At 33.8% G+C, this 13,369-nt stretch overlaps 1 protein-coding gene across 2 annotated transcripts in view; it reads right to left on the bottom strand.

Annotated features, from left to right (window-relative positions):
- Positions 1 to 13,369, bottom strand: part of CCDC171 (coiled-coil domain containing 171) — a 496,942-nt gene that overhangs the window by 282,806 nt on the left and 200,767 nt on the right. For both annotated transcript variants that reach the window (XM_036739306.1, XM_036739307.1), the window contains 2 exons: positions 10,941 to 11,108; positions 9,138 to 9,326 (listed from right to left, as the gene is read on the bottom strand). In XM_036739306.1, the coding sequence (XP_036595201.1) occupies positions 9,138 to 9,326; positions 10,941 to 11,108 (357 nt within the window). The remainder of the gene's footprint in view (positions 1 to 9,137; positions 9,327 to 10,940; positions 11,109 to 13,369) is intronic.

Below are 13,369 nucleotides of genomic sequence, written 5' to 3'. Positions count from 1 at the left end.
TAGAATTGGGCAAGAGGAAGCTAACGACATTCTAAGACACCAAGAAATCATAAAACAAAATCAAAAGAATGAAAAAAATGGAAGAGAAAGTGAAACATCTCATCAGAAAAACAACTTATCTGGAGAACAGATAGAGGAGAAATAACATAAGAATAGTCAGACTACCTGAAAATCATGGTTAAAAAAAAGAATCTTGATACAATATTACAAGAAATTCTCAAGGAAAATTGCCCTCAAGTTCCAGAAAGAGGTGGCAAAATAGAAATAGAAAAAATCCACTGATCACTATGTGAAAGAGTTCCAGGAGGAAAACTTATAGGAATATCATAGCCAAGTATCAAAGCTCCCAGGTTAAGGAAGCAACAAGAAAAAAAAATTAAAGATTAAACAAGACTTACCAGCTACTACACTGACAGCCCATAGATCTTAGAATACTATATTCTATAGAGCAAAAGAGCTGGGGTTACAACCAAGGGTAACTTACCCAGCAAAGTTAAATATAATCCTGAATTTTTAAAAATGGACACTTATCAAACTCAAAACCTTCCAAGATTTTATGATAAAAACTGCAGAATTTAAGGGAAATGTTGACATATAATATCCAGGAGAAATATGTGGTAAACATCAAAAAACAATTATAAGGGACTCAATAAGGTCAAACTGTTTACTTTGTATATGTGAAAATATCAGCAGTACTCTTATGATTGTCATCGTTATTTGGGTAGTTTGAAAGAAAGGCATGGGCTGAGCTGAGTATGATTGGGTGATTCTAAAAAAAAAATAAAACTGTGTAGGGGAGACTAAAAAGGAGTAATTATCTCATACAAATGAAGTATGAAAGGAAAAATTGATACAGAAGAAGCTAGTAGGGGGGAGGGCAGATAATGTTGGAACCTTATTCTCATTAGGAATGAGTTAAAGTAAAGAGAGAATAACATATATATCTAGAAGGGTATAAAAGTCTTATAAATTCAGAAAGAAATAAGAGGGCAAAAGGATAGGATGGAGGGTGGAAGACAATAAGTGATGGACCCTTAGAGGGGTGGATAGGTTAAAGAATGGGAGGACAAGATAGCGAGTAGAAATAAAGCAGAGTGCAGAGGGATAGGGTAAACAGAATGAGAAGGATAGCAAGGAAAAATAGTAAGAAGGAAAATACACACCAAGTCATTGTAGCTTAGAGTGTGAATGGGATGAATTTACCCATAAAACAGAAAGAGGTAGCAGACTAAAAATGTGAATTCAACAATATGTCGCTTTCAAGAAACAGTATAAATATGAGAGATACACACAAAGATAAAATAAAGGGCAGGAGTAGAATTTTGTATGTAAAAAAAGGTGAGATAGCAATCATGATCTCAAATTTAAAGTTAGAATAGATTTAACCAAAAGTGAAAAATATAGAGAAACTACATTATGTGTCAACAATGTTATTCAATATTGTTTTAGACCATTTAAATTACTTAGATAGTATAAAATATCTGGGCATATACCTGCCAAAACAGTTTTGTTGATTTATATTGCATCCTTTTTTATGGTCTGCTGTGGGCAATGTTTCTTTTTTCTTTTTTCATTTTGTATTTAAGTTTAAATTCTTTTTAAATTTACCCAAAAAAAAAAGAATTTATGGAAAGTTCTTATTGCCCTTAAAGAAAATAATTCAATAAATATATCATGAGGTTAAAAACATAAATTTGACTACCAGCTTAACCTACTAATTTGTTGATCATTAAATGTTATTACCTAGGAGGATATTGCCTAAAAAATACATTACACTGCCAAGAAATTTTTGTATCTCTTTCTTTCCCTTTGAAAGACTTTAGTATTTCAATTTTTCTTCTTAAAATTTCTTCTTATAAAATTCAATAAGTATCATTACATACATATTATTATTTTTATCCATCTTGTGTTTTCCAAGAGGACCAATGGTATCATGGGGTGACATCTTGACTTTTGCATGAATTGGATTTTGGTGAGGCAGCATTGCACAAAGCTGTCAATCTTACTCTCTCCTTCTGAGTCACTGAAGTCCAGTGTGGGACAAAAGTCACGATAACCAGAGATGGCCCAGGATGTAGTAGATGACCTTAAAATCTTTGATACCTGGCCAAGCTCTAAGCACTCGACAGTACCTGCTTCAGCCACCTTCATGGCCATTGGAACAAATTGTTCTCATCTGCCCATTCCACTGAGGGGCATCTTCACAAGCTGGGGACAGACATCCCAATTCTTCACTGACAGATCTGAGGCCTGTTGGTTACCCTCAACCTGGTTTAACTCATCTGCTGAGAAGGTTTTACCAGGTGTGGCCACTGCACTTGCTATGGCTTCTTGGAGTCTGGTGAATCAGATGGACACTAAAGAGGGTCTTGGCAAGCCCTCTCACCAGAGGTATTAGTGCTCCTTGAACATCCAAAACATATATGAATGAATGCTTCTCTCCATACCTAACAATCTCTGCTTAAAGGACTCCAAGGAAAGGGAACACACCATTTCTTGAGGCAACACGTTCCACTTTTGAATACCTGTTACCAGGTTCTTCCTAGCCTCTAACCTGTATCTTTTCAACTTCCCCCACTGCTCCTGATTTCACTCTCTTAGGTCAAAAAAAAACCAGTACAATTCCTCCTGTACATGACACTCCATCAAATATTTAAAGACAGTTATTATGTCATCATATCTCTGCCCCTTGTCTTCCCCATACACACACACCATTTTTCCTTTTTCCAGAGTAAACATAGCCAGTTTCTTCAACTGATCTTCAATGTGTTGTCTGGATTCTCTCAGTTTATCAAAGTCTTTCATAAAACATGATGCCCACACAAATAGTCCCTCATCTTTGCAATGAAGAGAATATATTTTCTTAATTCTTCCATAGAGCCATGCTTGACCACTGTAATAATAGAGGGTTCCATTTTCTTTTGTTGTTCTTTTCATTTACACTGTTTTATTCATTACATATAGTATTTTCCCAATTACGCTTACTTTACCATGGTTCTCTGAATTCATCAAATTCATTGACTTCTATAGCTCAGCGATATTACAATAATATACACCACAATTATTTTTAGATCTTTCATAAAAAATGAGGACCTGCTGTTTCCAGTTTTATGCATATAAATGCTATTATTAACAGTTTTGTACATTCCTATCTTTGACTTGCTTGATGTACATGCCTAGGGCATATGTGAGTCTCAGTCAGGAAATACTGATATATCAGTCACTTTATTACCATGCTTCTAAACTGCTTTACAGAATTGTTGAACCAATTCACAGTTTTTTTTAAAACTATACTAGTATACCCATTTTTCTACAGTGGGACAGCTAGGTGGTGTAGTGTACAGAGTGCCAAGCCTGGAGTCAAGAAGACTTATCTTCCTGAGTTCAAATCTAGCTTTAGACACTTGCTAGCTGTGTGACCCTGGGCAAGTCACGTAACTCTATTTGCCTCAATTTCCTCATCTATAAAACGAGCTGGAAAAGGAAATGGCAAAGCACTCTAGTATTCCTGCCAAGAAAACCCCAAACAAGGTCCTGAAGAGTTGGAAATGGTTTAAAAAAGTGACTGAACAACAATGACTTCATACAGCCCCATCAACATTGACTTTTTCCATCTTCTGTTATCTTTGTAATCTCAGGGATGGAGGGAAGAAGGATTTCAGAGTTGGGTTTATTTACAATTTATTCATTATTAGTAATGACAAACAATCTTTCATATGGTTGTTAATAGTTTGCAATTCTCTTTTAAAATTATTCATATTTTCTTATTACCTTTCCATTGGGTAATGGCTTCTGGTCATATGTATCTGTGTTAATTCCCTGCATATTTCAGTTAACAGACCCTTATTAGAAAAAATTGTTCTAAAGATTTTTTCCCAATCTATTTTTCCTTCTTATCCTAGGTGCTTTGACTTTATTTCTGCAAAAGGATCTCAATTTCATGTAATTGAAATGATTTAGTCTTTTGTGAACTCTTCCTTTCTCAGTTAAAGACTCTCTCCTTATATAACTTTGTATCTCACCCACCCTCCACCTTGTGCCTGGCACATTAGTCTGAACAGACAAGTCTTTAATATATATTTATGATCTGATGAACTCCCTTTTTTGTAGATAAAACTGAGGGTCAGAAAGACAAAATGATTTATCTAAAGTTGTACTGCTAGTAAGAGGCAGAATCTTGGTTTTAGGTCTTTTCACTCTAAATTCAATGCCCTTTCTGTTACAACATAATTTCAGTTGCTGATCTTTCTTATAAAGAAACTTTCACTCCTGCTCCATTCCTACCAATGCTTAAGCTAGGTGCTAGGTCCTCCATGAAAGATTCCCAGATCCTTTCAGTTACTATTACTAATTCTTAATTTATCTTGTATCTCACATATTTGTGTACATGTTATTACCCTATGCACAATAAAATGTAATCTGGAAAGGAACTACTTGTACTGATCTCAATAACTTTAGCGCAAAACCTGGCAACATAGTAAGTAATTAATAAACATTTACTGAATTGAACTGAACTAAAATCCATCCTCTCCATTGAGTGAGCTAGGTTCCCCAGTGCCCTGACCTTCAAAGGGCAATTCTAAATAGGAAAAAGTTTCAATAAATCATCAAGAACAAGATTTATATACAAAAAAGAAGCCATGAAAGGTTTTCTTTTTATAGAGAATTTAGAAGATGAACTGTTGCCCCAGATTTTAAAAAAAAGGAATTTAGTTCTTCCAGCTTAGTGGATTAATAAAAATTACCTAATAGCTAATAATGATAAAAAAAAGTTTATTTACTATTAAATTACCTATCATAGCGATAGACAGAACTCTTATGAAACACCATAGACAGGTTACGCAAAACACAAAAGGGAGATGGAGTGCTGTATGTGAGGAATAGCAAGGTGGTGGGTCTGGCTAGATCACAAAGTGCATTATGAGAAGTGTTACAATAAACCTGGAAAGGGAAGTTAATGTTCAGGTTTTCTGACTTATATTCTTCTGGGAGACTAGCAATCACTAAGCTGTCTTGATAAATTGTGTCTTTGAGATCAGTATGTTTTGCTTACATGCAGATCATGTTTTCTTTTAATGTTATTGTTTTTTGCTTCTATTCTTCCAGATTATCTTTTACTTCTGCGTGTTTACATTCTCAATCAGTTCTCTCTTTTGTATCTTTGGTGAAATTTGCCATCATGAATTTTTTCTATTCATGAAGTTTTTCTATTCTGCCAATCATTTATTCTGTGCAGGACACAAATTTTGCTTTCTCAATTCTTATTTTCTTTTAAATCATTCAGGAACATCTGGCTCTGGTTCCTTGCTATCTGGAATCCATAGGGTCTTCTCCCTCATTGGGTGTTAATTCATTATCCTTTATCTTGCAATATTCAGCTAGGAGGCACAGTGGAGACGCCTGGGTCTGGAATCAATAAGACCCGAGTTCAATCCAGCCTTAGACACTTAGCTTTGTAACCCTTGACAAGTCACTTAATCCCTCGTTTGTCTCAGTTTTCTCATCTGGAAAATGAGAATAATAATATCTACCTCCTAGGATTATTGGGAAGATCAAATGAGAAAAAATAATTATAAAGCACTTAGCACATTGTCTGACACATGTATGTATTTACACACATATGTAAATGATAGCTATTTTTATTATTATTACCACCACCACCATTATTCATTCATTTATATACACATATATGTGTGTGTTTAAGGCATATGTGTGTATGTACATGTATGTGTACATCTGTATGTATCTAGATGTGCACACATACATGTACATATACGCATCTACATGTGTGTGCGCCTCTGTGTATATATTTGTATGGTATAAATACATTTATATAGATATTTACATTTTACAGATAAGTACATGGTAATATGTGGTATGTATGTATTTAAATATGTGTATATGGGTAGCATCTACCCACATATATACCTACACACCCACATATACATACGCACATGCCTGATTCAGTACTCTTATTCTTTTACCTATCTTTCAGAAGGTGAGTAACATATTTCGTCATTAATCCTCAGGAATTATGGTTGGTGATTATACTGATCAGAGTTCCTGTCTTTCAAAGTTGTTGGTTTTACAGTATTGCTGTTAGTGTATAAACTGTTCTCTTAGTTCATAGATTTCAGATTTCTTCTCAGATTTCTCTGAAACTATACATTTCATCATTTCGTACAGCATACTAGTATTCCATCACATTTATATACCATAACTTGTTCAGTCATTCCCCAATTGATGCACACCCCCTCAGGTTCCCATTATTTGTCACCTCAAAAAGAGCTATAAATATTTTAGAACAGTACAGTAAGTTTAGAGTTTGTTTTTCCTAGGACTAATTCTTCCCTTAATCTACCATCTCTCTAATTCCCTTGTCTTTTCCTGTTGAATTAAATATATTTCTTTACTCAACTGTGTATGTATATTCTTCCTTTCTCTAACCAGTTTCGATGAGGGTGAGGCTCAAGTCTCAACCACTTCCCCCATTTCTTGCTCATTTTTTTTGTAGATTTCTACTTGTATACCCAGATTATATAAGATAATTTTCTCTAACCATGTTTTCCCTTCCCTCCTCACCCCATGTATTACTCTTTCCCTTTTAATATCATAAAGACATAACACCATGTCTAGACTTTCTGTCTAATAGACTCTGGGGTGTTTTCTTAGATGGTTCATTGGCACGGGACTGAAAAGGTACGGTCTCTGATGTAGGTGAGGAAACTTCCAATCTGAGGTCATCTAGAGCTAGCTACCTGGGTGATCAGAGGTTGGGATCAGGATAATAGCATTTGTAGTGAAATTGTTTATTGCCTTGACATAATTGACTCCATTTCATATTAGACCATCATTTTGTGATAATGTGTTTCAATATTTGTTTTTCACAACTTGTTTTTCACATATTAAAATAAGTATATGTCTGGTTTAGATTTATAAACAACATGAGTGTGTTTGTATAAAACTGATAAAATAATATATGATAATATAATATACAAATATAGAAGTTAAATGTAAATATATAATATATACATAAATAATGTATAAAACTGGAACTCCCACATGGGAAAATTTAGTAAACAATCTTATCATTAGTTATCAGGCATAAATCAAATTAATTGGTAAATAAATTAGGTCTCTGACCAAGAATCAGAATTTGGGTACAACCAGCTGACACCCAGACCAAGAACTAATAAACCTAACAGAGACTCCCAGACTTCAGCTTGACCTTGGCTCATAACCAAGGTAGCTCCTGCATTCCCCATTCCCCACTTGAGAAGACTCAAGTGTTTGCTTAAGGGCAGTACCAATTGACTAAATGACATGGAGGGAAACGCATGGCCTGTGGCTGTCCAAAGAGGAACCTCTGTCACTGAGGACCAGTAGGAGATGTACTTACTAGGAAGCCCTAAGAACCATCAGGTTGGTGGTTCATTCCTAGTGGGGTTAAAGTTTGTATTGTTTAATAGAAAACAGAAACTGATGTTTACAAGCATATGATTAAGAAAGTTTGATTGCTAGCATTGAGAAGTGTAAGTCTAATTAATGTTTCTATTGCACTACTTGGTATATATAACAGTAAACTAGTTTTGGCACCATGTTACATTATCACACACTTAGAAACAGAAGTGACCTTAAAGATTATTATGGGCTAGGTCTGACACATCTCACTTCCCCTGGTAATTCAGGTTTGATATTAGAATGAAATAAGTTAAAATACGTACGACAGTTCAACAGTTCATAAAATTCAACAGCTGACAAAAGGAAATTTACTTGGTCAAAGCAAGGGAAAGATATTGAACAAGGATATGCATCAAGGACACAAACTGATTCAGCTGAGTGAAGCTCCCCTGCTTCCAAGTTGATCTGCCAGCCAAACCTCAGAGGAAAGTTTAGAGAATTTTTTTATTCAGGTGACTCAGAAGTGATTTCAATCACTCCAGCCTTTGGTCACCTAAGCCACGTCTTGAGAATAGTTTCAATGCCTTTTAAGGAAAAAGTAATCTAATTTGCATGGGTTCAGAAGGATTAGAATCTTGCTCCCATCACAGAAGTCATCTAGTTTAACTCTCACATTTTATAGATAAGTCAGATAAGGCCAAAGAAGTTAAGGAGCTTTCCTAAGGGGAGAAAGAAGTTGCAGAGCCAAGATAAAAACAGGGTATTGGGTACAATCACCACACATTATAACAGGTTCCAGAGCGATGAGGCTTCCAAATCTACTCCCTAGGAGAGACATCTACCTCCACTATCTGAGTACCAGAAGGAGCGCTCCTACTTGTGACCCTCATTCAGGCAACTGCCCATGATCCATTGCCATTGTATACAAAGGAAACAAGTACTGACTCAATCACAGAAAAAATAAACAACATCCTTAGTTCTGGCCAAAGCAATTCCATAACCAAGTTAAATCTGTAAGTCTATTGAGTGAAATATGGAAGTCTGTATTGCCAAGAATATTAATTCTTGATCAAGAAGGGTCTTAAAATACCAATTTGAATTTATATAAGGAAAAGTATGGCAAAATAATTGGCTTCAAGTTTGGTTCTGCACACTCTAATTCAACTGAAAAGACATAACTCATTCAATTATTTTGGTATAGGACCTAAAAACAGATAACGTATTCCTTACATAACACCAATAAGATTATTGAAGCATAGAAATCATATGCCAAATGTTAGCTTAAAATAAATTAAAATGTTAATAAAAGATACACTCTTCAAAAATGGAATTAATGCTTAAAAAAGAAGCTATTATTCTACTATTATGGCTAATTTTAGCATGAGTCTAATATTGTATTCTATACTTTTAAATTCACAAAAATTTTAATGATGACAAAAAATATTTCAGGATCCAATTAAATAATGCATTTTTAGAATATGTTAACCAGACATCCATTCATTTCCTAAAGAAAGCCACAATTAAGAATTAAATATATATATATACATACATAAATATGTATATTCCTGTGTATATATTTATATATGTGTGTATATACATATATATGTATGTATGTGTATATATATAATTCCCAACTAGTTTTAATTTAATTAGAATTCTCTTATGGTTCCGAAATAGGATGCAGGGTGTAGAAAAAAATACAAACATTTTTTAGCACTCTGGTAGAGGTAGCATACCTGTGCCTTCATCTGAACCTCCCGGAGGAGTTCAGTATAGTGCTGCTCCAAATCCTTCTTTTGTTTCTGCCAAGAGCTCTCCTGTGCTTTAATCTGTTCTGCCACTTTATTAAAAGTGTCTTCCTGGGTCTGCTGAAGCTCCCTCAGAGTATCAGATTTGTTTTTACAAATATATTCTAGATGAGTTATCTATATGGTTATATGATAGACACAAGAAATAAGATCAAATCATTTTTTCCAATTCACAGTTTTTTTTCTCATTTTCATTTTCTTCCTAGATTATATTAAAAAAAACTAAGCCAGACATAAATTAACACATTAAGAGAGAAACTGAGATAAGTTTATTCTGTGATTACACTTTATCTAAAAATTGAAGCATTTAGTTCAGTATTGATATATAAATATGATCATTTCTTTTTTCTTTAAATAAGTTGTTAAATTTAAGATATATTTCGACAAAGATATTCAAGAGATGATATACTGCAAAAAATTAACTGAGAAGCTGTACAGCTCCCCTTAAAGTGAAAGCAAGAATTTCCATTTAAGAAAAGCTCTCCAAATCTGTATACAATGAATTTGCATACAATGAAATAAAATGTTTCATATGGTTTGAGTATGCCAATAAGAAACTTTGAGAAAAGGACCTTTCTTTTTCACATATTCATTCATGTATCAACTAATGAAATTTAGAAGTTATAATAATAACAGAAGTGCATTGAAAAAATCTACAAAATCATAGTAGGTTTAAACATAATTCTAATAGTTAATCATGTTTAGCATTGTTAAATATTTCTGATCAAACAGAAAATGTTTTTATACTGATTCGAAATCATAAGTATCATTCATGCTGTCCCTAATCCTTCCCACTATCATCCTTCCTAAAACATTCTAGTGACCCTACTAATAGGATCAGAGCCAAAATTATCAATAGCAAGGAACTCCTGACGTTGGGCCAAGAAATTGTTTCATGTCTCCAACAGATGAGAAACTTATGGAACCGTTTTTCTCTTCCTATCCCTCAAGAGCAAATGTCAGTACAGCCAAGATCTGGAATCCTTCTCCTAGACCACATGAACATAGTTCTGACCAGCTAGTTCAATAAAGCCAGAAAATGAACCAATATCTTTAACAGCAACATGTCCGCTAAGCCAGTTTAATTTATTATAACCTAAAGAGGGATTTTCAATGTGTTTCCCTTGGAAAGACTAAAAGTTTAGGTCTTATGAAATAGTAAAGTAATCATAAATGTCTACTGTTCTTACCTCTCAAAAAATATTTACTACATTATGAACCACAGATTTTATAATTAATTATATCACCTTTTAGAAAAAAATGTTATAAGCATGTAATTATTTTTAATTTATTTTTAAAATAATATCTCATTTTTAGCAAATCAATTATTTCAAGATTTTATTTTTGGGTAACTATAGCTTGCTTCTGTTTTATGCTAAGATAAAGTGTTGGTTTATTAGAGTAAATGACTAAGTCCTTTGAATTGCTTCATCAGTAAGATTAATTTATTTTCTTTTAATTAGGTCCCTGTGGCTAATACTGGCTAGTAGTATTAGCATGTCCTGCACAGAAAGTGGAGCTTAGAGACTTCATACAGACTTCAGTCACATTTACATGCCCACAGCAATGGCATCAAACTGAGTTGTAGACAAGCCATAATTAATGGTATTGAATTATTAACATCCAAATTCTTTTTGAAATAAGATGAATGTCAGCCTTTCTTAATGATACTGTGATGTGGACAAATGTCACTGAATTTAATAGAGGTATCTGGTGCCTGAGGACAGTTACCTTCTCATTAGCCCTGTTGAGGTCTAAGATCAGGGCATCAACATTCTCCTGCAAGACTGCACAAAGCTCAGACCAAGAGAATTTATCTAGCATGCCTTCTGGTTGTTTTATAAGCACACAGCCTGCTACCAAGTGCTGATATAAAGTATGAAGGAAGGTTAGCTTCTCCTGTGAGGAAAGCAAAAAAATTAACTTCAGTATATAAACATTGTAGGAATCCAAATGTATATACATTTCCAAAGCCTAAAAAAGATCATAAGACAGAATTTCAAAATGTGGTAGTTCTAATGAAATTATTTTCACTTTCTAAGAAAAGAAAATACACAGAACAAAGTAAACTTTATAAATTGCAATTCTTAAATGTTTATAACTGTGATACATTTTTCTTTAAATTTTTTACAAGAAAGGTATGTTATTTAATTCAAAGGATAATTTAGAATGTTACTATATTTTTTAAAAAAACAATTTAAATAATTTCAGCATTTTCCATGTATACAACTGCTCCAATTCCTTCTTTTCTTTCTAGGTCTCAGGTTTTAGGCATCTCTTACAGGCAATCAATCCCAAGCCCCTTAAGCTTATCAACTAGTGAAATGAGGGTTATAAGGTAGATAAACCCATTGTATTTTTTCCCAAATATATGCTCTTCTGTCCTGGCATTAGACACATAAAAAGTACATAGCATTTTTTTCATTGTTACAAAGCTATAGCACAACTCATTTCCTATCAGAAAAACAATGTGATAGACAATCTGCACAAGAAACAATATGTAAAAAGTCAAATTAGAAACATCAACCAAAAGTGACCTATTAAAACGCATTGGGAAATTGCAAAAAACACTATTCACTTAAGAGTGGAATTTAACATGAAGCAGATAAATTTATTCTTGGAATAAGGCATAGACTCTGAAAATAAACTTAGAGTAAAGCTAGAGTACAATGTTTTTATGTATAGAACACAATCTAATAAGATTGTCTTTCAACAGACTGCTATAAAAAAAAAAAACAAAAAAAACCCTTATGAGAAATTTATAAAAATTATACTTTATCACAGGGGAAATCATAGGCCTTACTTAAGGAATTTTCCCTTTATGCTTTATACTCATGCTATGCAGCATAGCAAAGTACCTTTTCTAAACGGAATACTTAAAAAAAAAAAAGGAAAGAAAGAAAAGAAAAAAATTGAACATGGCCTTAAAACCAAGCTCTAGGTTCAGAAGTCAAGAGAAAGTTTATAAATGTGCTCTGAGTTGTTAATTTGATAGGTTAGAATTCTGCATTTTTCAATTGCTGAAATGGTCAAAGATCTTATTCAAAATAAATCATCCAATGTAGTATACAGGCATTAAAAAACTTCCCTAAATATATCATCGAGCGATCAAGAACTTTTTCAGTGTTAACAGTTGCGTTGCCATTGTATTCTTTTTGCTTGGGCTATGATAAACCAGGCATGATAATCATACATTTGGCATGAAAAAGAAATCCCAAGACCCAAAATCAATTCACACATGTTGAACCCAACCACAATGCTGTAGACATGCTGACTTTACAATACAGTCAGGCTTCTAGTTTCCTTTACTTTAATCATTATCTGATGTGTAGAACAATTCCAACTGCTTCATGTGGACACAATTTAAATCCCAGACTGTAAAAATGATGGAAAGAATGTTTCTGTTTCACTCAGTCGGCATTATTGTTCGTATTTGTTAGAATAATGAGCTCAATATGCAGAACAACTCAGATAGTTAGTTAGTTCCTTGCTAGACTAGTTGTATACCTCAAGTCAAAATAAAATAAAAGACAATTTATTTGGTTAACAAAGAATTCTCCCATGAGGTAAACATGTTTTGCTACAGTATGAATTAATTTAATTCAATAAATATATTAAACTCCTACTATTTGTAAGGCATTGTGCTTTAAGCAACGGTAATATAAACAGGATAGAGACCCTGCTCTCAGAGAACAGACAATCTAATTTAGGAGAAGGAGAAGTACACAAATAACTTTGATTAGAGAAAAGATGCAATATCCCAGGAAGAGGTCCAAGCAAAATAAGAAAAACAATAATAATAGCTATTACTTATACGGCGTCTACTATGTGCCAGGTACCTAGTGCTTTGCAAATATTATCTCATTTGATCCTTCTAACAGCCCTGGGAGGCAGGCACTATTCCTGCTCCCATTTTACAATTGAGAAACCTGAGGCAGACAGGGTTTAAGCGACTTGCCCCAAGTCAGACAGCTAGGAAGTATTGGAGACCTGACTCTAGGGCTCTCTCACTATGCCACTGACTGGGAATAGGAGGAGGAGCCAGGGTAGGAAGGAAGAAAGAAGGAAACATTCCAGACATAGAAGATAAGTAAGCAAAAGCAGGATGATAACATAAAACATATAAAAAGAAGCATGATTTAAGGTTTCAGGCATATTAA

Source organism: Trichosurus vulpecula, chromosome 9, assembly GCF_011100635.1.
Source record: "Trichosurus vulpecula isolate mTriVul1 chromosome 9, mTriVul1.pri, whole genome shotgun sequence".
NCBI lineage: Eukaryota > Metazoa > Chordata > Mammalia > Diprotodontia > Phalangeridae > Trichosurus > Trichosurus vulpecula.
The sequence above is the reverse complement of the archived record's forward strand: the minus strand, read 5'-3'. Positions and strand labels throughout refer to the sequence as shown.